We start from the raw sequence: 27,068 nt of genomic DNA, 5'->3' as shown, positions 1-27,068 counted from the left end.
TACATATTGATAATAACCTTGAATGTAAATGGACTAAATGCCCCAACCAGAAGACACACACTGGCTGAATACATACAAAACCAAGAACCATATATATGCTGTCTACAAGAGACCCACTTCAGACCTAGGGACACATACAGACTGAAAGTGAAGGGATGGAAAAAGATATCCCATGCAAATGGAAATCAAAAGAAAGCTGGAGTAGCTATCGTATCAGATAAAAGAGACAACGAAGGACAATACATTATGATCAAGGGATCAATCCAAGAAAATGATATAACAATTATAAATGTTTATGCACCCAACATAGGAGCACGTCAATACATAAGGCAAATCTTAACAACCATGAAAGGGAAAATCGACAGTAATGCAATAATAGTAGTGGACTTTAACAGCCGGCTTGTAACAATAGATCATCCAAACATAAAATAAATAAGGAAACACAAGCTTTAAATGACACAACAGATGAGCTAGATTTAACATTCCACCCAAAAGTTGCAGAATACACACTTTTTCTCAAGTGCACACGGAACATTCTCCAGGATAGATCACATCTTCGGTCACAAATCAAGCCTTGGAAAATTTAAGAAAATTGAAATCGTATCAAGCATCTTTTCTGACCACAATGCTATGAGATTGGAAATCAATTACCAGAAAAAAACTGTGAAAACCACAAATACATGGAGGCTAAACAGTGTGCTACTATATAACCAAGAGATCACTGAAGAAATTAAAGAAAATATTTAAAAATACACAGAAACAAATAACAATGAAAACACGATGACCCAAAACCTATGGGATGCAGCAAAAGCAGTTGTAAGAAGGAAGTTTATAGCAACTCAGTCTCACCTCAAGAAACAAGAAACATCTCAAATAAATAATCTGACCCTACACTTAAAACAACTAGAGAAAGAAGAACAAAGAAAACCCCAAGTCAACAGAAGGAAAAAAATCATAAAGATCAGAGCAGAAATTAATGAAACAGAAACACAGAAAACAATAGCAAAGATCAATAAAACTAAAAGCTGGTTCTTTGAGAAGATAAACAAAATTGATAAACCCTTAGCTAGACCCACCAAGAGAAAAAGGGAGAGGATGCAAATCCATAAAATTAGAAATGAAAAAGGAGAAATCACAACTGACACCACAAATACAAAGGATTGTAAGAGACTACTACAAACAGCTATATGCCAATAAAATGGACAACCACGAAGAAATGGACAAATTCTTGTAAAGGTACAATTTTCCAAGACTGAACCAGAAAGAATTAGAAAATATAAACAAACCAACCACAAGTAATGAAATTGAAACTGTAATTAAAAATCTTCCAACAAACAAAAGTCCAGGACCAGATGGTTTCACAGACGATTTCTATCAAACATTTAGAGAAGAGCTAACACCAATCCTTCTCATACACTTCCAAAAAACTGCAGAGGGAAGAACACTCCCAAATTCATTCTACAAAGCCACCTTTACACTGATACCCAAACCAGAAAAGAGTATCACAAAAAAAAGAAAATTATAAACTAATATCACTGATGAACATACATGCAAAAATCCTGAAGAAAATACTAGCAAACAAAATCCAAAAACATATTAAAAGGATCATACACCATGATCAAATGGGATTTATCCCAGGGATGCAAAGATTCTAAAATATACAGAAATCAATCAATATGATACACCATATTAACAAATTAAGGAATAAAAACCATAGGATCATCTCAATAGATGCAGAAAAAGCTTTTCACAAAATTCAACACCCATTCATACTAAAAACTGTTCAGAAAATGGGCATACAGCAAACCTACTTCAACATAATAAAGACCATATATGACAAGCCCACAGCAAACATCGTACTCAATGTGAAAAACTGAAAGCATTTCCACTAAGATCAGGAACAAGACTGGATGTCCACTCTCACCACTCTTATTCAACATAGTTTTGGAAGTCATAGCCATGGCAATCAGAGAAGAAGAAGAAATAAAAGGAATACAAATTGGAAAAGGAAAAGGAAAACTGTCACTGTTTGCAGATGACATGATACATACACAGAAAATCCTAAAGACGCTACCAGAAAATTACTAGAGCTAATCAATGAATTTGGTAAAGTTGCAGGATACAGAATTAATGCACAGAAATCTCTGGCATTCCTATATCCTAACATTGAAAAATCAGAAAGAGAAATTAAGGAAACACTCCTATTTACCATTGCAACAAAAAGAATAAAATACCTAGGAATAAACCTACCTAAGGAAGGGAAAGACCTGTACTTTGAAAACTGTAAAACACTCATGAAAGAAACCAAAGATGACATAAACAGATAGAGAAATATACCATGTTCTTGGATTGGAAGAATCAATATTGTGAAAATGACTATACTACCCAAAGCCATCTACAGATTCAATGCAATCCCTACCAAACTACCAATGGCATTCTTCACAGAAATGGAACAAAAAATCTTACAATTCATATGGAAACACAAAAGATCCCGAATAGCTAAAGCAATCTGGAGAAAGAAAAACGTAGCTGGAGGAATCAGGCCCCCCGACTTCAAACTATACTACAAAGCTGTAGTAATCAAGACAGTATGGTACTGGCACAAAAAGAGAAATATAGATCAATGGTACAGGACAGAATGCCCAGAGATAAACTCACTCACATATAGTCACCTAATTTATGACAAAGGAGGCAAAAACATACAATGGAGAAAAGACAGCCTCTTCAATAAGTGGTGCTGGGAAAACTGGACAGCTACATGTAAAAGAATGAAATTAGAACACTCCCTAACACCATACACAAAAATAAACTCCAAATGGATTAAAGACATAAATGTAAGACCAGACACTATATATAAACTCTTAGAGAAAAACATAGGAAAAACACTTTTTGACATAAACCACAGAAAGATCTTTTTTGACCCACCTCCTGGAGTAATAAAAATAAAAACCAAAATAAACAAATGAGGCCTAATTAAACATAAAACCTTTTGCACAGCAAAGGAAACCATAAACAAGATGAAAGACAACCCTCAGAATGGGAGAAAATATCTGCAAGTGAAACAACAGGATTAATCTCTAAAATATACAAACCGCTCATGGAGCTCAATATCAAAAAAACAAACAACCCAATTTAAAAAGGGGCGGAAGACCTAAACAGACATTTTACCAAAGAAGATATAGAGATGGCCAAGAGGCACATGAAAAGATGGTCAACGTCACTAATTATTAGAGAAATGCAATTAAAACTACAATGAGGTATATCACCTCACACTGGTCAGAATGGCCATTATCAAAAAATCTAGACACAATAAATGCTGGAAAGGGTGTGGTGAAAAGGGAACCCTGCTGCACTGTTTGTGAGAATGTAAACTGATACAACTACTAGGGAGAACAGTATGGAGGTTCCTTAAAAAACTAAAAATTGAACTACCATATGACCCAGCTATTGCACTACTGGGTATATACCCTGAGAAAACCATAATTCAAAAAGAGACAAGTACCACAATGTTTACTGCAGCACTATTTTTACATTAGCCAGGACATGGAAGCAACCTAAATGTCCATCAACAGATGAATGGATAAAGAAGATGTGGCATATATATACAATGGAATATTACTCAGCCATAAAAAGAAACGAAATTGAGTTACTTGTAGTGAGGTGGATAGACCTAGAGTCTGTCATACAGAGTGAAGTAAGTCAGAAAGAGAAAAACAAATACCATACGCTAATGCATATATATGGAATCTAAAAAAAAAAAAAAAAAAAAAAAAAGGTACTGATGAACCTAGTGGCAGGGCAGGAATAAACATAGACACAGAGAATGGAGTTGAGGACATGGGGAGGGGAGAGGGAAGCTAGGGCAAAATGAAAACAGCATCAACATATATATATACACTACCAGATGTGAAACAGATAGCTACTGGGAAGCAGCCACATAGCACAGGGAGATTAGCTCGGTGCTATGTGACGACCTAGAGGGGTGGGATAGGGAGGGTGGGAGGGAGGCTCAAGAGGGAGGGGATATGGGGATATATCTATGCATATGGCTGATAAACTTTGTTGTACAACAGAAACTAACACAGTATTGTGAAGCAATTATACTCCAATAAAGATGTATTTTTAAAAAGTAAATGAAATAAAATCAAGTAGATAATCAGGGACTTCCCTGGTGGACCAGTGGGTAAGATTCCGTGCTCCCAATGCAGGGGGCCTGGGTTCGATCCCTGGTCGGGGAACTAGATCCCACATGCATGCTGCAACTAAGAAGTCTGCATGCGGCAACTAAAGATCCTGTGTGCTGCAACGAAGATCCTGCATGCTGCAACTAAGACCTGGCGCAACCAAAATAAATAAATACATAAATAGATAGATAGATAAATATATATTTTTTTAAAGATAATCAACAAGGATCTACTGTATAGCACAGGGTACTCTAATAACCTATATGGGAATAGAATCTGAAAAATAGATATATGTATGTTTAACTAAATCACTTTGCTGTACACCTGAAAGTAACACAACATTGTAAGTCAAATATACTCCAATATAAAATAAAAATTAAAAGAAAAAGGTAGGTATGGCTATATTTAAATCAGACAAGGGGTATATGACCAGAGATAAAAAGGGACATCCCAAAATGATAGAACAGTAAATCCATCTGAAAGAGAGAAAAATCTTAAGTGTGCATGCACTCAATAAATGTACATGACCTCAATACAGCTTCAAATTACATCAAGCAAAAACTGACAGAACTAAAATGAAGAATGGACAAATCCACATTCATATTATCTATCAACCAAGTATCAGATCAGAATGAAGACATTTTCAGAAAAGCAAAGTTTAAAAAAATATATTTTTCACATACCCTTTCTCAGGAAGCTACTGAAGAATTTACTCCAATAAAATAGTAATTCAAAATAGACAAACACAGGGGAAAAGGCAAACAAAAGATCAATAGGAAAGGTGCGGGAATCCCTAGGAGGAGTTTGAAGGAGATTGCAGAATGGTAGTGATTCTCCATCAATTCTAAATTGTTTGTCATACAGATTGGAATAGTGTGATTCAAAAGCAGGTATTCTGAGGGCTGTCATAAGATGCCTAGTGACATTGTATCACCTTGTTAACCTGAGGGCAGAATACCTTAGTGATCCTGGCCCAGCTTCTTATCTGTTGGGGTTGGTTTAACTTTGGTTTGGCTTCTCTTGAACAAGTCCTGATGACATCTATCTCTCCCCTCCACACCAGGCTGCCTTGGATCACATGAGGACACTCATTTCATCTCACAGAAGTACTCTGCTTTGATCTACTCCTGAGAGTTGGCAGTTGACTAGTGAGCTAAGAAGCAGAGAACACTGAGCAGCCCACTCACTCTAATTATATTCTTGTCAGACATTCAATACCTGATTCACACTCTGACCCTGCCAGATGGTCCAACCATGTGAGCCCTATGTTTTCCTATGTTTTTCATGACCTTGCCAATGACTTCTCCAAATGAGATTTTTGTAAACTCTCAGAAAAACTGAAGCCAGACTATGACTCAGAGACTCTATTCAGCTCATCTCCTAGGAGCCTTTATCCAAAAGTAGCAGAATTTCTACACACAATTAGATTTGTGCTTGCTTGATACGTTTTGCCACATTGCTCCCCAGTAAGTCTGTACCATTGTTTAGTAGCACAAACAATGCATGAGTGGTTTCACCTCTCTATAGCTAACACTGGCCAATATATCTTGAAAAAACAATGATAAAAATCTTAAGTCTTGATAAAGGAAACATGGGTACACAAAAGGACATCTTTTAGACTGTTTACATCTAGAAAAAGAGAGAAAAAACTCCACCAATCAGACAAAAATTATGAAATATAAATCGCAGTTATAGTTTTTCAAAACTGAATTTTGTATTGATTAGGGATAAACACATACATGGTAAAATCTTTGAGGAAAGCAAGGGAATAAATAACAAAAATGTCAAGATAGTGGCTACCTACTAGCAGGATTCAATCAGAGAATGTATCATAAAGAACAGATAGGGACTTCCCTGGCGGCGCAGTGGTTAAGACTCCACGCTCCCGGGCTTCCCTGGTGGCACAGTGGTTGAGAATCCGCCTGCCGATGCAGGAGACACGGGTTCGTGCCCGGGTCCGGGAAGATCCCACATGCCATGGAGCGGCTGGGCCCATGAGCCATGGCCTCTGAGCCTGCGCGTCAGGAGCCTGTGCTCCGCAACAGGAGAGGCCACAACAGTGAGAGGCCCGCGTACCACACACACACACACAAAAACTCCACGCTCCCAATATGCAGGGGACCCGCGTTCAATCCCTGGTCAGGGAACTAAATCCCACATGCATGCCACAACTAAGAGTTTGCATGCCGCAACTAAGGAGCTGGCGAGCCGCAACTAAGGAGCCCACCTGCTACATACAACTAAGGAGCCCGCAACTAAGACCCAGCACAACCAAATAAATATGTTTAAAAAAGAAGAGATAATGTTCTATTTCTTAATGTGAGTGCTCATTTATTATTCTTTAATGTATCCATATTTTTATACATGTTATAACATGTGTAAAGAGTACTATAATGCTTTATACACTCATCTGTATACATATTACATTACACAATAAAAAAATCAGAAAAAAATGAGGAAACTCTATGCTCTGATACGGAAAGACTTCAAAAATATGTTGAGTGATAAAAACACACATAATCAAGAGAATGAAAAGACAAAGATCTTTGCAACACACATACCTGATAAAGGATTGATATCCGAAATATATAAAGAACTCTCAAAACTCAACAATATGAAAACAAACAACCTGATTTTAAAATGGCTCAAAGTGCAGCCAGTATGGAAAACAGTATGGAAGTCCTTCAGAAAACTAAAACTAGAATTACCATATGATTCAGCAATCCCACTCCTGGGCATATATCACCAGACAAAACTATAATTTAAAAAGATACATGCACCCCTATGTTCATAGCAGCACTATTCACAATAGCCAAGACATGGAAGCAACCTAAATGTCCACTGACAGAGGAATGGATAAAGATATGGTACATATATACAACGGAATACTATTCAGCCATAAAATGAATGAAAAAATGCCATTTGCAGCAACATGGATGGACCTAGAGATTATCATACTAAGTGAAATAACTCACAGAGAAAGACAAGTATCATATGATATCACTTATATGTGAAATCTAAGATATGACACAAATGAACCTTTCTGTGATATAGAAACAGAATCACGGTTTGGGGGAGAGATGGAGTGGGTGTTTGGGGTTAGCAGATGTAAGCTATTATATAAACAGCAAGGTCCTACTGCATAGCACAGGAAACTATATTCAATATCCTATGATAAACCATAATGGAAAAGAATATTTTTAAAAAACAATGTATATATAACTGAATTACTTTGCTGTACAGGAGAAATTAACACAATATTGTAAATCAACTATACTTCAGTAAAATAAATTTTTAAAAAGGGCCAAAGACCTTAACAAACACCTCACTAAAGAAGATATACAGGTGGCAAATAAACACATGTAAAGATACTCAACATCATATCATATCATCACAGAATTATAAATTACAACAACAATAAAACACCGTTAAATGCCTATTAAAGTGGCCAAAGTTCAGGACTTCCCTGGTGGTCCAGTGGGTAAGACTCCACGCTCACAATGCAGGGGGCCCAGGTTTGATCCCCAGTTGGGGAACTAGATCCCGCATGCATGCCACAACTAAGAAGCCCACATGTCACAACTAAGACCCAGTGCAGCCTAAATAAATGAATATAAAATAACTTTTTATTAAAAAGTGGCCAAAGTTCACAACACTGACAACACCAAATGCTGACGAGGATGTGGAGCAACAGGAACTCTTACTCACTGCTGGTGGGAATGCAAATGTTACAGCTACTCTGGAAGACAGTCTGGCAGTTTCTCACAAAACTACACATATTCTTGCTGTACACACTGGCAATTGTGTTCCTTAGCATTTACCCAAATGATTAACTTATATCCACACAAAACACTGCACAGACATGTTTATAGCAGCTTAATTCATAACTGTCAAAACTTGGCAGCAACCAAGATGTCCTTCAATTGCTGAATGGGTAAATAAATGGTAGTACATCCAGACAATGGAATATTATTCAGTGATAAAAAGAAATGAGCTATCAAGCCATGAAAACACATGGAGGAACTTTAAATGCATATTACTAAGTGAAAGAAACCAATTTGAAAAGGCTACATACTGACTGATTCCAACTGTATAATGTTCTAGAAAAGGCAAAACTAGGGAGACAGTAAAAAAAAAAAACAAACAGTGGTTTCCAGGTGCTCAAGGAAAGTGGGGGAGGGATGAATAGGTGGAGCACAGGGGATTTTGTGGGCAGTGAAACTATTCTGTAAGATACGATAATGGTGGGTACACGTCATTATGTATTTGTCAAAACGCACAGAATGCACAAAAGCAAATCCTAACATAAACTATGGACTTCACTTAAAGTATCAATATTGGCTCATCAACTGTAACAGGTATACCACATTAATGCAAGATGTTAGTAACGGGAAATTGTGCAGAGGGAGAAAAGGAGTATATGGGAACTCTGTACTTTTCACTTAAATCTTCCATAAGCCCAAAGCTGCTCTAAGAAATTAAGTCTATTCATTAAAAGTAAAACAAAACACATATAAACAGAACAGTATGATTAATATGCTGTCTTATAATAACCTGTACTTATACTTGTGTAAATACGTACAAATACATTCTGCAATGCCATTCAAGAAAGTAATGACAATGGAACTGATGGAAGTTAGAGGGAGAATTTAAATACACATCCAGATATTTAGTGAGTTCTCTAGCATCATGCTAATCTGACCAGAAAAATAAAATACACACTATAGTACCTTGAAGAATGCTATATGAAATAACCAGAGACAAAATAATAACCTGTTTAATTTTTTTTTCTGGGGATGCTGTTCAAAACACCATCTATATGAAGGTCCATAAAATTTATTCAGACGTAATACTAGAAAACCAAGGAAATGGTATTCATAATCAATGCAAGACACTTAAGTAACTTGACTTACTTTTTGGTTGCTGGTGTTGATTATTCTTACTATGTTTTCCTGAGTTGTACTCATTTATACCTTTCTATTTCATTTTCTAGGTCCTTGTAAACTTCCTCAAATGCACAGAAAAATAAAATTGTGAATAAACAAACAACTCACCTGGGATTTGTTCATTTTCTGTAGCTTTTGGATAAAGGCAGAGAACCAGGAAGGCAAAACTGAAATAGAGGAAAAAGAAAGGTATTGTTATTAAAGATCTGACCTGCCTCAGAACTTCTAGAATGACTTGTTTGGAAATCCTTACACATCACCTGAGAAAATACCACCTCCTGAGCTAGTCCTTTTGCCTGTTCAGAAGGGGCAAAAAGGATCATGCTGGCAGCACTCACTTTCAATCAAGCATTATGAAATATCCAAAAAGGTAAGACTAAGACAACCCACTATCAACTGACAAAAGTCAAAAGAAACCATAACTGATTAAATTATCGGACAGGGAATTTAAAACTATGATTCATATATTAAAGCTTTAAAGGAAAAGATTTACAAAATGAATGAACAGAGAATTTCAAGAGATGGAAACTTCAAGAAAAATATGGAAATGCTAAGAAAAGCACAGTAACAGAGTTGAAAGAATACCTTCAATAGGCATTACAACAGAGTTGAGGAAATTTTCAGTAAATCTGAAGACAGATCAAAAGAAATTACCCAAACTGAGACACAAAGAGAAAGGAAAGGGGGGAAAAAAAAGGACAGAGAATCCAAGGGCTGTAGTGCAATATCAAATGGCCTAACAAAAATGTATTGAGATCCCAGGGACTTTCCTGGTGGTCCAGTAGAAAAGAATCTGCCTCCCAATGCAGGGAACGCAGGTTCGATCCCTGGTTGGGGAGCTAACATCCCACATGCCACAGGGCGATTAAGCCCTTGCACCACAACTACTGAGCTCACGAGCCTCAACGAGAGAGCCCTGTGCCGCAAACTACACAGCCCACGCACCACAACTAGAGAGAGAAAAACCCGCATGCCACAGCTAGAGAGAAGCCCATGTGCTGCAACTAAGTGCCGGCGTGCTGCAACGAAAGATCCTGCATGCTGCAACTAAGACCCGACATAGCCAAAAATAAATAAAATAAAATAAATAATAAATCTTTAAAAAAATGTATTGGGATCCCAAAAGAAGAGAAAATGGGACAGAAGAAGTATTGAAGACATAATGACCAAGGATTTTCCAAAAATACTGAATGATATCAAACCACAGATCCAAGAAACTCAGATAATTTATCCAAAAAGGATAAATATCAAAAAACAAAATAAAATGGACACACCTGGACATATCACATTCAAACCAATGGAAACCTAAGTTAGAGAGAAATTCTTGAAAGCAGCCAGAAAAAAACCCTGACACGTTACATACAGACATACCTCATTTTATTGCTCGTCACAGATTGCTTTTTTATTTTTAAACAAATTGAAGGTTTGTGGTAACTTTGCATTGTCAGATGATGGTCAGCATTTTTTAGTAATAAAGTACTTTTAAATTAAGGTATGCACATTGTTTTTTAGACAATGATATCGCACACTTAACAGACTGCAGTATAAGGTAAACATGACTTTTATATGCACTGAGAAACCAAAATATTCATGTGACTTGCTTTATTGCAGTGATCTGGAACTGAATTAAAGAATCACAGAGAATTTCTCATCAGAAACTATACAAGCTGGAAGACAATGTACTGACATTTTTAAAGTGCTTTAAAAAAGGAAAAAAAAAAAAAAAAACAACAAAAAACTACCAATCCAGTATTCTATACCCAGCAAATAGATTTTTCAAAAAATAAAAGTGAAAATAAAAACCTTTTCAAACAAACAAAAACAGAAAATTCATTACCAGTAGACCTGTACTACAAGAAATATTTAAAGAAGTTCTTCAGGTAGAAGGACTATCACAGACAAATGTAGATCTACACAAAGAAATAAAGATCTCTGGGAATGGTTAAAATGAATAGAAATATAAAAGACATTTTTTCTTATTTTATCAATCTAAAAGATAATTGACTGTCTAAAGCAAAAAGAGTAGAAAAGTTTTGTGAACTTAGAGCATATGTAAAATATATGACAATAATAGCACATAGATGAGATGATGAAATTGTTGATGGCAGTATATTGTTTTAAGGAACTTACATTACACACAAAGCAGTAGACTATATTTAAAGGTTCACTGTGATTCACTCAAGAAGTTTATTTAAACCTTAGGGCAACCACAAAAAAATTTAAAGAGGTATAAACAATAACCAAATAATGGAGAAAAATATGGAATCATGAAAAACTACCACTAAATCCAAAAGCAGTCAGAAAAAGAGGAAAATAGGAACAAAGACCAGATGGGCCAAGTAGAAAAATACTAGCAAGATGGTAGATTTTAACCCAACCATGTCAATAATTCATTGTACAAACACACCAACTAAATGACAAAGGTTGCCAAACTGGGTAAAAAAGACCAAACTACGTGCTGTCTAAAAGCAATGTGTTTGGGACGTCCCTGGTGACACAGTAGTTAAGAATCTGCCTGCCAATGCAGAGGACACGGGTTCGATCCCTGGTCCAGGAAGATCCCACACGCCATAGAGCAACTGGGCCTGTGTGCCACAATTGCTGAGCCTGCGCTCTGGAGCCCACGAGCCACGACTGCTGAGCCTGTGTGCCACAGCTGCTGAGGCCCGCGCGCCTGGAGCCAGTCTCTGCAACACAGGGGGCCACTACAATGAGAGGCCTGTGCACCGCAACGAAGAGTAGCCCCCGCTCACGGCAACTGGAAAAAGCCCGCGTGTGGCGATGAAGACCCAACATAGCCAAAAAAAAGAAAAAAAAAAACCGATGTCAAGGATAATCGAGATGTTACTACAGATGCCACAGACATTAAAAAGTTATTCTTTCACAATAAAAATCGATAAACATTAGCTACGTTAATTAAAGAGAAAAAGGAGCAATCCCAAATACACAAAACAAGAAAAGTGCGAAATATCAACAAACTCAAGAGAAAAAAGATGAAATAATGGAAAACAATTCCATCTTCAATAGCAGTAAATTACTACACAAGAATAAAGTTAATAAAAATGCAAATATTTTATGAACGAACTTATAAAGTGCTGGCAAGGGGGAAAAATGAAAGAGGAACAAATGGGGAAGGCCTACAGTAAGATCCTACATCATAAAGGTGTCCATTCCCCCTAATTAAATGTAATCATTAACTGGATCATAATAAAAGTACCAACAGATTTCTTTAAAATATAACTTATTCTAAAGTACCAGTGGGAATCATTAGTAAAACTTGTAGAATCTCAAAGTGGTGAAGGCTTTTGGGTGTCATAAAAAGGAAGAGCAGTAAATTCAACCATAAAGAAATTCAAAACGCCTCCATGGCAAAACCCACCAATGAGCAAAATTTAAAGGCAAATGAAAAAAATACTTCCCATTCATATGACAAAATACCAGCTGGCTAAGTGACCTTGGGTAAATCACTTCACCAGAGCCTTCACTTTTCCTTCGGTTGAAACTGAGGAACTAAGCGAAGACACAGGGTAGGTGTGAGGATTGGGTGAACACTTCAGCTGAAAAGGTCTTGCAAAGAGATCACAGGTCTTACTCATTCAGCAATTTGCGCATCAGGAAACTTGCGAAACCTTTCAAGCCTCCCTCCACCCAGCGAGGCCCTGGGCAGCCGCACGCGGCATCCGGGCGCTGCCAGGTGCGCCCGGCCCCGCCCCCAGCCTCGCCCTGCGCCCGCCCGCCGGGTTTCAGGACCTGCTCCTGCGCGGCCGAAGACCTTCGCGGCGGGTCGGAGGCGCTTTGCCTGACAAAGGGAGGAAGGCTGGCCCTCGCCGCCGCCCTCCCCTTCGGCCGTTCCCGCCCCCGCACGTCCGGCCAGGCGGGCCCCGCTGGTCCGGCGCCGAGGAGAGAGCCGGGCCGCCTCGGACACCACCCCGAGGGTCGCCGCCGCCTGCGAGTCACCGAAGTTTGGGCTTCCACCCCACGCGGGCACGAGTCCATCCCTCATCTCCTTCCCCTCGGCCCCCGGACCCCGCGGAGCTGCCTAGCAGGCCCCCTCATACCTGGAGGGGCACAGCCTCCGCTCGTGGCTCAGTGCCAGGCCGGGTCACGGTGCGGGGCGGCTAAAACGCGTGGAGACCAGAGCCCTGTCACCCACTCGCGGCGGGAGGTGGGGGAAGGGCGGCCACCGGCGCGCTCGCAGCATTGCACATGCGCAGATGCAGGGGTTGCTTGCCGTCCCAGGGTCCTCCGAGGGGTGGTCCATCGAACTTCGGGACTACATTTCCCATAAGCCTGCAGGGCCTCACCGTAGGGACTCTCAGGAAAGTCTTCACCTTGTTTAGCCGGTCGGATGAGCTCTGACCAAGATAATCCCTTCGCCTGGACTTCACTTCCACCAGAGCGGTTCATGAGTTATAACCACTACCTACCCCAAAATAGAAATCCTGGCTTTTAAAGATTACACAGGTAATCTATGGTAACAGCATTTAAATTAGGAAATATGTATAAAATAAAGCAAATATTACCCATAATCTCACTTTTCAAAGATAACTGTATATAACATTAAGTTCACACCTTTCTGATATTTTTAAATAATAAAATCGGCCATAAAGATACCATGTGCTGCAACTTTTTTTTTTTAAGTTTTAGGTTTACAGTAAAATATGAGGAGATGCAGATGTTCGTCTATGAGGAACATAGGGCTCCACTATACCACCTGCACCCACGCGTGAATGGCCGCCTCCACTATCAACCTCCAGTACCACAGTGGTACATTTGCTACGATCGAACGTACACTGACAAATCACCCAAAATCCATAGTTTACACTAGGGTTCACTCTGGGTGTTGAACATTCTATGGGTTTTGACAAATATATGATGACATGTATCCACCACCATAGTATCATACAAAATAGTTTCACTGCCCACAAAATCCCCTGCGCTCCATCTATTCATCCTTCCCTCCTTCTCCCTGAGTCCCTGAAAGTCACTGACCTTTTTACTGTACTCCTAGGATTGTTACCAAGTCCAAGCTGCACCGCAGGCCAATAAATCAAGACGTTCTTGGGGCAAGGAATAGGGACTTGACCCAGAAAACCAGCAGACCGAGAAGAAGATGAATGTGTGTCCCAAAAAACCATCTTGCCTGAGTTAGAACTCAGGCTTCTTTTACGCTAAAAAGGGAGGGAGTAGCGTCGTCAAACACTTCCTGGTTCCCCTCAGCCTCTGGAGCGGTTATGTTAATTTCTTCTTCCTTCAGTCATTCACAGGTGGGCCTGGTCAAGATGTTTCCCGGGAGCTGAAGAAAGGTATTTTAGCTTAATACACATTACCTGGGAGGCAGGGGTTCCCAGAGATGGTCTATTATGTATAATGTAAGCTTACAGGCAGCATCCCTTTAGTGATTAACTTGTAATAGAATACGAAATTTCTTCCCTATTACACTTTTGCCTTTTCCAGAATGTAACATAGTTGGAATCATGCAGTATGTAGCCTTTTCAGATTGGTTTTTTTCACTTAGTAATATGCACTTAAAGTTCCTCCATGTCTTTTCATGGCTTGATAGCTTATTTCTTTTTAGCACTGAATAATATTCCATTGTATGCATGTACCACCACTTATTTATCCATTCAGCAATTGAAGGACATCTTCATTGCTTCCAAGTTTTAACAATTATGAATAAAGCTGCTATAAGCATCCCTATGCAATATTTTGTGTGGAAATAAAATAAGTTTCTCATTTGTATAAATATCAAGGAACACAGTTGTCAGATTTTATGATGAGAATATATTTAGTTTTGTAGAAACTGCCAGACTGTCTTCCAAAATGGCTGTACCATTTTGCATTCCCACCAGCAATGAACGAGAGTTCCTGTTGCTCCACACCCCTGTCAGCATTTGGTGTTGTCAGTGTTGTGGATTTTGGCCATTCTAATAGGTGTGTAGTGGTAGCAACTAGTTTTTAATGAAAACAACATATAGTCTCAAAAAGCTACTGTTACTGAACCAAACTTGGGTCTGTATGCAAACAGTGAAGCCAGTCTATTGATACCAGGCTGTGGTGAAGGAAAGTGCAGGGTTTATTGCAAGGCCAAGCAAGGAATACAGGTGAATAATGCTTAAAACACTGGAATTCCCCAATGGCTTTTAGGGAAAGATTTTTAAAGACAGGGTGAGGGAGAGGATTGTGGGGGGTGGAGTAATTAGCTCACTGACATCTTTATGATTGATTGGTGGCGAGGTAATCAGGAGTCAACATCATCAACCTGGTTTCAACCAGTTTGGGTCTATGTGCTTGTACTCAACATGTAGTTAACTTCTTCCACCTGGCGGAGGTTTCAGGATTTGCAAAATAGCTCAAGGATATGGTTCAAAATGTTATCTATAGCCCTTTAGAAGGAACTAAAGTTCCTTGAGTTTGTTTAGTGGCTGAACAATTATTATTTTGTCTTGCTTGACTGTTTTTCTTTGTTTTTGTATTTTCTCACTTCTCTGATTAAATTTGCTCTCTGGAACTTGGGGAAAGCCTACAAGGCTAAAGTTTTCTACAAACAAGAGGCAGGCAGAGGACATTGGTGGGGGCAGTTCTCTCCTGGGAAGACTCTATCATAGGGTTCTGCTCAGATATATTACTTGTACATCAGTGTTCATAGCAGCACTATTCACAACAGCAAAAAAAACCCTTAGTGCCCACCAACAGAAGAATGGATAAATAAAATGTAGTATATACACATAGTGGAATATTATTCAGCCAAAAAAAGAATGAAGTTCTGGTACATGCTACCACATGGATGAACCTTGAAAATACAAATGAAATAAGCCACATACAAAAGGACAAATATTGTATGATTCTGCTTACATAAAGTATCTAGAATAGGCAAATTCATAGAGAGAAAGTAGAGATTGCTGGGGACAAGAGTGGGGGAAGGCATGGGAGTTACTGTTTAATGGGTAGGGAGTTTCTATCTGAGATGATGAAAAGTTCTGAAAAGAGAAGGTGGTGATGGATAAACAACACTGTGAATGTGCTTAACACCACTGAATTGTATACTTAAAAATGGTAAATTTCATATTATGTATATTTTACCAGAATTTTAAAAAATAATAAGCTGGGTTGAAGTGATTGTTGCATAACTCTGTAAATTACTAAAACTCAAAGTCTCAGCAAGGTATTTTTGTTATTTATTGTTTGTACCCTTTTGATTACTTTTTGTTTGATGGAATAATTCCATACTTCATCAGAAAGAAAAACAATACTCAGGATATTTTTTTAAAAGAGAGACTAATAACTATTAGATATAAAAATGTATTACAAAGCTAAAACATGAAAACTTTTTTTTTTTTTTTTTTTTTTTTGCGGTACGCGGGCCTCTCACTGTCGTGGCCTCTCCCGTTGCGGAGCACAGGCTCCGGACGCGCAGGCTCAGCGGCCATGGCTCACGGGCCTAGCCACTCCGTGGCACGTGGGATCTTCCCGGCCCGGGGCCCGAACCAGTGTCCCCTGCATCGGCAGGCGGACTCTCAACCACTGTGCCACCAGGGAAGCCCTGAAAACTTTTTAGTACTGAATCCAGAAAAAAAAAAAAAAAGACTCAAGAGTATATACTAATTTAGTGTCTGTTTTCACAGCACTTGTGAAAGATTGGAATTTTCCATGATTGTTCTTGGGCAACTAATTAACAATTGGAGGAAAAAATGTTAGATTCTTAAGACTGCATATTAGGACAATTAAGTATAAGCCGGATTCACGATTTAAATTTTAAAGTGAAAGTATCAAAGTAGTTGTAAAGAAATGATAAGGGAATGTTTTTGATATTCTTTGGGTGAGAAGCTATGACACCAAAGGCAGAAGTCATCAAGGAAATAATTGACAAATTCAACTATAGAGACAAATTTTGAAAAAAATGTTATAAACAAAGTTAAAGACAAATAAGCTGGGAAAATATACATGTTACATGAATGAAGAAAAAGGGTAGTCTTAATTTATGAACTCCTCTTATATGTTCCTTTAACCCCATTAAGAAAAATAAGCTCAGTATATGAAGAACCAATTAAAGATGAAATACACAGAATAAATTTATCAAAAATGTTTTCTCTCTACTCAAAATCAAAGAAAAGCTATATGATAACATATGCAATATCATTTTGACCTATAAGTTTGGCCAATGTTTAAAAGAGTAATGAGACCCAGGATTGGAACAACTTGGAAAAAAATTTTTATAAAGTTCTGGTGGGACTATAGTATATAAAATCTTTCTGAAGTCCTCCTTGTATCAAAAGTTAAAAATTTTAAATTATCATAGATCTTAATCTTGTACAATGATGTATATACATGAATGCTCTCACATTACAGCCTATATCTGCAAAACACTGGAAACAGTCTAAAAATCTTTCAATAGATGTAATTAAATTATGATATGTAAATGGAATTTTGGGAGGCATTGAAAATGATCATGTATACTAACTCCAGGGGGGGGTGTCTAATGAGTTGAGAAATGAAAAAATGTAGATCACATAAGAGTTTGTAGAGTGTGATCCTATTTTTGTAAAAATTATGCATATTTTAAAAGACTAAATACTGAAATGTACGAAAAGAAGAAATATACACTCTTCCCACAATAAACACATACAAAATAAACTCCCTACTTCCTTCTGCATAACAACATAGAGTACTGTGTGCATGGACTGTTTCTGAAGACCTTGCAAAGTTCAAAACCACATTATTTTCTATTAATCTCTTCTTAGGAATAAAGGAAAAGTATAGAGGATGTTTTTTAAAAAAACCATATTGCATATTTTAAGTTAAATGTTGCTTTAAATTTTTTTGACCTTCCACTAAGGTTTCACACTCTCTTCTCAATCACCTACCCAGCATGTCCTAGTGGTTGTTCGATCTTCCGAGAGTGTTGTAATATCCACTTCAGTTCCAACAAGCACTGGCACCAACAGTAAGTACATGCTTGTATGGCGCTGTTATTGGATGTAAAGAGATTTTAACTGTTATAATAGTGACTGTTTAAAGTGGAGCAAATATCCCAAAGCTCATAAATAACAGTGTGGTTAGCTCATAGATATTGACAAAAAATTTTATTTTTGTTTACATGCTCAAATGACATTCCCATGGGGCACAGACCCTAGATCATATGATTTTATCAAAGAACTTGTATACTCCGTTATATCAAAATCCATTGGTCTTTCTTGTACTTTGAATGGATCATTTATCCAGGCATGATTTTGTAACATCATGCCCTGGTCTTTGAAGAACACTGGCTTACTGAGTCATAAAGATCTTTGACATGTTGATACATTTTATTACATAGTATCAAATAACCATAATAATATCACCACTGGTCTCATCAGAAAAGCTTTAATAAGTATTGGGAAGCAGAATCAGGTTTTTGCCAAAATTCAAATTTTTACTTGAAAGCTCCTTTTATCATTGGGCAAGAAATATAGTCACTTGTTTCCCTTGAAATGACAGCTCACCTCATTCATTTTTGAGAAAATGTCTGCCAAACACCCAGCCTTTGTTGGACTGTCAGCCATTCAAGTAAAAATGTTTCATGAGAAAAGCAGCTAGTTCAGCTCACGACTCAACCGCACAAGTGGTTTTCCTGGAGACAACGTCTTGCTTCTGTGTGCAGCAGAAGTACTTTGTACGTACTTCCCGTTTCTTCAGTCAGAATATTAAAAAGACATGCGCTCAAAGGTTGAGACAATACAATTAATCATTTTTACTTCTCCATTAAGGTCATTCTTAAGTGAAACTGGTACTTCTTTCCTGCAATTGTGTGAGAGCGCAGAAAGCAGTGACTGCCAGGGAATTCCCTGATGGTCCAGTGGTTAGGACTCCGTGCTTCCACTGCAGGGAACATGGGTTCAATCCCTGGTTGGGGAACTAAGATCTTGCAGGCCGCAGCACGGCCAAAAGAAAAAAAAAAAGTAGTGACTTCCAGTGCAGCTCGGTGCCACTGTCTGGAATCCTGCTGGGGCACCAGCAAGCTCCCCCACCAACTGCTTTTGCACCATCAGTGCAAATGTCAACTCAACGAAACAGGAAAATAATGCTGAAGTGTTATTATTAAAAGAGCCTTGACCTCCTGGATCCCGTGCAAGGGTCTTGGAGACCCCAGGGGCCTGTGGATCACACTGTAAAGCATAGTCACATGCGCCATTATCACACCTAAATTATTTTATTTATTTTTATTTTTGTGTGTGTGGTACGCGGGCCAATCACTGTTGTGGCCTCTCCCGTTGCGGAGCACAGGCTCCGGACGCGCAGGCTCAGCGGCCACGGCTCACGGGCCCAGCCGCTCCGCGGCACGTGGGATCTTCCCGGACCGGGGCACGAACCCGTGTCCCCTGCATCGGCAGGCGGATTCTCAACCACTGCGCCACCAGGGAAGCCCCTAAAATATTCTTTAAGTTTCCTTAATAGTATTCAAATGTCCAGTTGTTCATATTTCCAAATTGTTTCCATGAACATTTCTTCAAATTTTGAAAACTCAAGGTCCAAATGAATCCACATCCCATGATTAATGTCTTTTAATACATAGGTCCCCCCCTCCATATCTTTTTTTTTTTTTGCCATTTATAGGCTGAAAACACTGGATTGTCTATTCTGAAGAATTTCCACACAGTCTGGATTTTCCTGATCACCCTAAATTTTAATTATCAATTTTCTGTTCCTTCATCTAGACTCAGAACCTGAGAAGGTCAAGGTTTAAGAAGAATTTTTGGCCAAATTCTAACAGCAATTCCTTAATCCTTGCCAGGTTTTCAAGTTGTTTCCCCAAGCAAAGCACCTGATGCTGGCAGGCACCGCGGCTGTGAGCAACCCATAGCTCTCTCCCCTTATGAGCTTACATTCTACTTGGGGAGACAGGCAATAAACAATAAGGAAAACATAGAGCATGTCAGATGGAGTTCACTGCTAAGAGGGTCGTATCAGGAGTGTCAGGGGGGTGCATTTTTGAGTAGAATGGCTAGAGAAGACTTTACTCAGCAGGTGAGGTTTGAGCCAAGACTCCATAATCACGTATTAGGCTCCATAATCCCTATAATCATGATTCCAAGACTCCATAATCAGACACCTACCAATGGATGTTCCTTTCCTTGTATTATTTCCAGTGTCTGACAACACCACTCCATCTGGTCACCAATTTCTCCCAGCCAGTAGACCTACCTCCCTCTTTTAGATACCTGAGATGATGGAAAGGAATGATATCTAATCACAGCTTTTCCCTCCTCATTTGGGGCTCTGAGAAGTGGCCTCTATTTTTTTATTTTCATGGCAAAATTACATGGACTTCCCTGGTGGTCTAGTGGTTAAGACTCTGTGCTCCCAACGCAGGGGGCCCGGGTTCGATCCCTGGTCAGGGAACTATATCCCACGTGCCACAACTAAGAGCCCGCATGCTACAACTAAAGGGCCCACATGCTGCAACTAAGGAAAAAAAAAAGATCCCATGTGCCACAACGAAGATACCGTGTGCTGCAACTAAGACCTGGCGTGAAATAAAAAAGAAATATTTAAAAAACAAAACAAAATTACAAAGTAGGGAGCCTGCAAAAATTCTCCTTATTTGGAGCAAGGTGAATATCTCATGCTATCTTTCTTCTGTTTTTAACATAAATTAACTCTGGAGAATGGAATCAACCTGAACCTCGAAAAATTTAGTTATCTTCACCTCAGTGAATGAAGCGATCTTACATGGTTAATGGCTTAGAAGTCTTCATCAAGGATCCTCTGGGCATATAAGGACTGTCTGTCTCATTTATTGAAGCCTTTCCAGCACTGTGCTTGGTATAGATGAGGAATGAATGAATGACTGGGGCAAGTAGTAACGACGCTTGAAACCCAACTACTATCAGTATCATGCAGTTCTGTAGTCCTGTCCACCTGAATGTACCAAGTGCTGCCTATGCATCCTGCTGGAGTGGGTAGCTTCCAGCATCATCCAACTTTTCAGGGCTGCCCACCTCAGTGGAATGGTGGTAGCCCCGCATAACACCAGGGTAAGTAGCTGCTCTTCAGTTCCTCTTTCCTGCTAGCCTGGTCTTGGCACTGCAAAGAATTCCAGCTAGTTCCTCGCTATATCTCCTCCTTGTGGAGAGACACCTGAAGAATATCCTATTTATCCCACCTTGGGGAAAAAAAAAATCATAAGCATTCGGAATCAGGTTTATTACTGGGTGCATTGTTTTTTATAGAGAATTTAGAGATAATTTCATACAAGTCAGAAAGATGTGGGTTTGAGTATTACTGGACAAAGTATTATTACAAAATAAAGCAACTGCACCAAAGCTTCCCCTATTTTATGAGTAGATCCATAAATAGAACAGATCAGGAGTCTATTGGTCCAAATACCTATTTACAAATGGAAAAACAAAAGCCTGGAGAAGCTAACAAGTTTTAAGTCTGAAAAAGATAATCTGTCTATGGCTTCAAAATGGTAATATGACTGTTTTAGGGGGTCCCACAGACCATGCTCAGGTTCAATTTTTCCTTAGAAGGAATCAGAACTCAGCAAGCTGCTACACTCATGGTTACAGTTTGCTGCAGTGAAAGGACACAGATTAAAATCAGCAGTGGAAAAATGCACAAAGGCCAAGGTCCTCGAGATACCAGGCACAAGATTCCATCTGTCCTCCCTCAGTGGTGTCATGCAGACAGCGCTTGATTCTCCCAGCAATGGCATGTGACATCACACATGGAGTATTGTTAACCAGAAGCTCAGCCAAGCCTTGGTGTCCAGGCTCTTTATTGCAGATTGGTGCTGTGGGCATGTCTGACTGCCCACACGGCTGACCTTAGTCTCCAGCCCTTCCCCAGGTCGAGCTGATACCATGTGGACCAAGGGCCCCAGCATAAAGCATCTGGCTGGTTCAAGGTCTCCAGGTAAAGAAAAACACTCTTATCAGACAGGATATTCTACCAGCTTAGAGGTTAGAAGTTACCTCCCAAGGGCTGGGCAACAGTCAAGCCTTCCTTTGGAAGGTACAAGGTTTAGACAACCCAGACTTGCTAAGTTAACCCTTTACTGCATAAGGCCCTACAGTGCTTTTTTTATGCCATGGGAAATTGGTTTTGTGTTTTGTTTTTCCAGGAAAGCAATCCTGAAGAACACTGAGGTGTTCTTCATACACAAGCAATCATATCTTTGTGTCCAGCCGTGGGTCACATTTTGCTAAATAGCTTGAAGGAAGTTTATTTCTGTACCAGAAGTAGTTGATATCTCAGTGGGATTTAGAGGTCATTATGGAAAAGGAGTGGCCTCAATTACCACTTGACTTTGCAGGTCTTCTTATCAGGAGGTGCAATCTATTTCCCTGCCTCTTGTATTGAGGCTGGCTTTGTGACTTGCTTGGCTACAAAGCTATGAAAATAATGATATATTGGCCCTCACATGTTCCTGCTTTCTCTTAGAACGCTGTTGGAACACGAGAGACCACGTGGAAGAGAGCAAGTTGTCCTGCTGAGTCCCGTCTAGACCAGCCTACAGCCAGCTGATGCCCAGATATATGAGAAATTCCAACTGAGATCAGCAGAGCTGCCTACCCAACCTCCCAAATTAACCAAACATGCACAAGTGAGATCAGCCAAGACCAGAAGAATCACCCAGCTGACCTATAGACTCATGAACAATAATAAATGTCTACTGAACTTCGCTGTTTTTCCGGGTGTTAAGACTCCACGCTTCCAGGTTTGCTCCCTAGTTGGGGGAATTCCATATGCGGCCAAAGAAAATACAAAACAAAACAAACAAACAAAAAGAATAAATGACATGAATAATATCAATGTTTTCTTAGGTCAGTCTCCCAAGGCAACAGAAATAAAAACAAAAATAAACAAATGGCACCTAATCAAACTTACAAGCTTTTGCAAAACAAAGGAAACCTTAAACAAAACAAAAAGACAGCCTACAGAACGGGAGAAAATATTTGCAAAGGAAGAGACAGACATGACAAGGGACTACTTTCTTTTTTTCTTTTTAAAAATTATTATTATTATTTTTTGAATTTTATTATTTTTTATACAGCAGGTTCTTATTAGTTATCTATTTTATACATATTAGTGTATATATGTCAATCCGAGTCTCCCAGTTCATCCCACCACCACCACCCCTGCCCCTTCTTTCCCCCCTTGGTGTCCATACGTTTGTTTGCTATATCTGTGTCTCTATTTCTGCCTTGGAAACCGGTTCATCTATACCATTTTTCTAGATTCCGCATATATGCGTTAATCTACGATATCTGTTTTTCTCTTTCTGACTTACTTCATTCCGTATGACAGCCTCTAGGCCCATCCACGTCTCTACAAATGACCCAATTTCATTCCTTTTTATGGCTGAGTAATATTCCATTGTATACATGTACCACATCTTCTTTATCTGTGGGATTACTTTCCAAAATATACAAACAGCTCATGCAGCTCTATATCAAAAAAACAAACAACCCAATCAAAGAATGGGCAGGAGATCTAAATAGACATTTCTCCAAAGAAGACATACAGATGGCCAAAAAGCACATGAAAAGATGCTCAACATCACTAATTATCAGAGAAATGTAAATTAAAACTACAGTGAGGTATCACCTCACACCAGTCAGCATGGCCATCATTAAAAAATCTACAAACAATAAATGCTGGAGAGGATGTGGAGAAAAGGGAACCCTCCTACACTGCTGGTGGGAATGTAAATTGGTGCAGCCACTGTGGAAAACAGTATGGACATTCCTCAGAACACTAAAAATAGAGTTGCCATATGATCCAGCAATCCCACTCCTGGGCATATATCCAGACAAAACTATAATTCAAAAAGATGCACGCACCACTATGTTCATAGCAGCACTATTCACAATAGCTGAGACATGGAAACAACCTAAATGTCCATTGACAGATGGATGGATAAAGAAGATATGGGGGACTTCCCTGGTGGCGCAGTGGTGAAGAATCCGCCTGCCATTGCAGGGGACACGGGTTCGAGCACTGGTCTGGGAAAATCCCACATGCTGCAGAGCAACTAAGCCCGAACGCCATAACTACTGAGCCTGTGCTCTAGAGCTTGCTTGTCACAACTACTGAAGCCCATGCGCCTGGAGCCTGTGCTCCACAACAAGAGAAGCCACCGCAATGAGAAGCCCACGCACCCCAACGAAGAGTAGCCCCCGCTTGCAGCAACTAGAGAAAGCCCGCGCGCAGCAGTGAAGACCCAACACAGCCAAAAATAAAAATAAAAATAAAAATAAAAAAATCTAAAGAAAAAAATGATGTGGTATTTAGAATGGAATACTACTCAGCCATAAAAAAGAATGAAATAATTCCATTTGCAGTAACATGGATGGACCTACCTAGATACTATTATACTAACTGAAGTAAGTCAGAAAGAGAAAGAAATACCATATGATGTCACTTATATGTGGAATCTAAAATATGATACAAATGAACCTATCTATGAAACAGAAACAGAATCACGAACATAGAGAACAGACTGGTGGTTGCTAAGGGAAAGGGGGGTTGGGGGAAGGATGGAGTGGGAGGTTGGGGTTAGCAGATGTGAACTTTTATATATAGAATGGATAAATAACAAGGTCCTACTGCATAGCACAGAGAACTATATTCAATATCCTGTGGTAAGCCATAATGGAAAAGAATGTTTTAAAAATAGAGGGCTTCCCTGGTGGTACAGTGGATAAGAATCCACCTGCCAATGCAGGGGACACGGGTTCGAGCCCTGGTTCGGGAAGATCCCACATGCCATGGAGCAACTAAGCCTGTGCGCCACAACTACTGAGCCCGCGTGCCTAGAGCCCATGCTCCGCAACAAGACAAGTCACCACAATGAGAAGCCCGCACACCACAACGAACAGTAGCCCCCGCTCACCGCAACTAGAGAAAGCCCACACCCAGCAACGGAGACCCAACGCAGCCAAAAAAGAGTTTAAAAATAGAATGTATGTATATGTATAACTGAATCACTTTGCTGTATAGCAGTAATTAATGCAACATTATAAATCAACTATACTTCAATTTTTAAAAAAAGAGATTAAAAAAGGGAATGTTTATTGTTTTATGCCACAGAGTTTTAGGTGCTTATTAAACTACAGCAATAGCTAACTGATACAGTGGGGTAGTAAATGGAGGAACAAAAGTACTTTTTGAAATTAAAGTGTATTAACACAAATCAGACAACCGTCAACCAATCATTTCTGGTTCTAAGGAACGTGGCAATGAAGCCTCAGCAATACTTGTTCTTTAGTTTAAAAAAAAGGGTCTTTCATCATTTTACTTGTCTACTAGATCTTTAAAAATTTATTTAAAAAATTGTTTTAAGTGTAAGAACCCTTAAAATGAGATCTACCCACTTAACAGATTTTTAAGTGCACTGTGCAGTAAGGTTATATACAAGCACACTGCTGTACAGTAGATTTCTAGAACTTATTCATTTCACAGAACAGAAATTTTATACCTGTGATTAGCAATCTACTGGATCAACACATTAATTCAAAAAATGCCATTTTGGGGGGCTTCCCTGGTGGCGCAGTGGTTGAGAGTCTGCCTGCTGATGCAGGGCACACGGGTTCGTGCCCCGGCCCGGGAAGATCCCACATGCCGCGGAGCGGCTGGGCCCGTGAGCCATGGCTGCTGAGCCTGTGCGTCCGTAGCCTGTGCTCCGCAACGGGAGAGGCCACGACAGTGAGAGGCCCGCGTACTGCAAAAAAAAAAAAAAAAAAAAAAAAAAAGCCATTTTCTTCTAATGTTTTTATGATTTCATTTATTTACATTTAAATATTTTATCTCTTTGGTATTTACCTTGGATACAGATCCAATTTTATTTTTCTCCCTGATACCATGTGTTAATAAGTCCATTTTTACTAAACGGACTTAAGGCGCCACCTTCATCATACATAAAATATTTGTGTGTATTTGGTTATATTTCTGAACTTTCTATTCTGTTCCATTAGTCTTTCTGTCTATTCATGCAACAATACCACACTTTTCATTATTGTGTCTTAAGGTATGTTTAGTTATCTACTAGGATCCAATCCCCCCTTATTAATCCCATTTTTAATTTATATTTTTATTAATAGACCTAATTTTTTCAGAAAAGTTTTATATTTACCAAATACTGAGCAGATAGCAGAGTTCCAGATATGCCCCCACAAGAGTGCACAGTTTCCATCTACTTTTTTTTTTTTTGGCTGCGTTGGGTCTTCATTGCTGCGTGGGCTTTCCCTAGTCGTGGCAAGCAGGAGCTACTCCGTGTTGCGTTGTGCAGGCTTCTCATTGCAGTGGCTTCTCTTGTTGTGGAGAATGGGCTCTAGGTGCATGGGCTCAGTAGTTGTGGCTCACAGGCTCAGCAGTTGTGGCGCACGGGCTTAGTTGCTCCACAGCATGTGGGATCTTCCTGGACCAGGGATCGAATCCGTGTCCCCCAAATTGGCAAGCAGATTCTTAACAACTTCACCACCAGGGAAGTCCCTATTTTTTTTTTTTTTTAAGATTGTTTTGATGTGGACCATTTTAAAAGTCTTTATTGAATTTGTTACAATATTGCTTCTGTTATGTTGTTTTTTGGCCGCGAGGCATGTGGGATCTTAGCTCCCTGACCACGGATTAAACCCACACCCCCTGCACTGGAAGGCAAAGTCTTAACCACTGCACCTCCAGGGAAGTCCCTCCATCTTTATTGATCTATTTATTTTTTCGGTACGCGGGCCTCTCACTGCTGTGGCCTCTCCCGCTGCGGAGCACAGGCTCTGGATACGCAGGCCCAGCAGCCATGGCTCACGGGCCCAGCCACTCTGCGACATGTGGGATCCTCCCGGACCGGGGCACAAACCCGTGTCCCCTGCATCGGCAGGCGGACTCTCAACCACTGCGCCACCAGGGAAGCCCCCTCCATCTATTATTAATTAACATCTTATATTAATTAGTATGG

General features: G+C 39.5%; 1 protein-coding gene and 1 non-coding gene across 3 annotated transcripts in view; one reads left to right on the top strand and one right to left on the bottom strand.

The window, feature by feature from the left end:
- The window catches only part of ZFP1 (ZFP1 zinc finger protein), a 59,552-nt gene that overhangs the window by 21,899 nt on the left and 10,585 nt on the right, over window positions 1-27,068 (bottom strand). Inside the window, exons 1-2 of one of the 2 annotated variants that reach the window (XM_059043752.2) lie at window positions 13,189-13,388; window positions 9,239-9,297 (exon numbers count right to left, since the gene is read on the bottom strand). In XM_059043752.2, the coding sequence (XP_058899735.1) occupies window positions 9,239-9,253 (15 nt within the window). In that variant the 5' untranslated portion in view covers window positions 9,254-9,297; window positions 13,189-13,388. Of the gene's footprint in view, window positions 1-9,238; window positions 9,298-13,188; window positions 13,389-27,068 lie in introns of those variants that run through there. The other variant, XM_067018551.1, reaches the window with a different exon arrangement.
- On the top strand, window positions 20,437-20,509 carry TRNAG-CCC (transfer RNA glycine (anticodon CCC)). The gene has a single exon. It is a non-coding gene; the product is annotated as a tRNA-Gly (tRNA).

Source organism: Kogia breviceps, chromosome 18 (genome assembly GCF_026419965.1).
Source record: "Kogia breviceps isolate mKogBre1 chromosome 18, mKogBre1 haplotype 1, whole genome shotgun sequence".
NCBI classification, from domain to species: domain Eukaryota; kingdom Metazoa; phylum Chordata; class Mammalia; order Artiodactyla; family Physeteridae; genus Kogia; species Kogia breviceps.
Note: the sequence above shows the minus strand (reverse complement) of the source record. Positions and strands in the feature narration are given on the sequence as shown.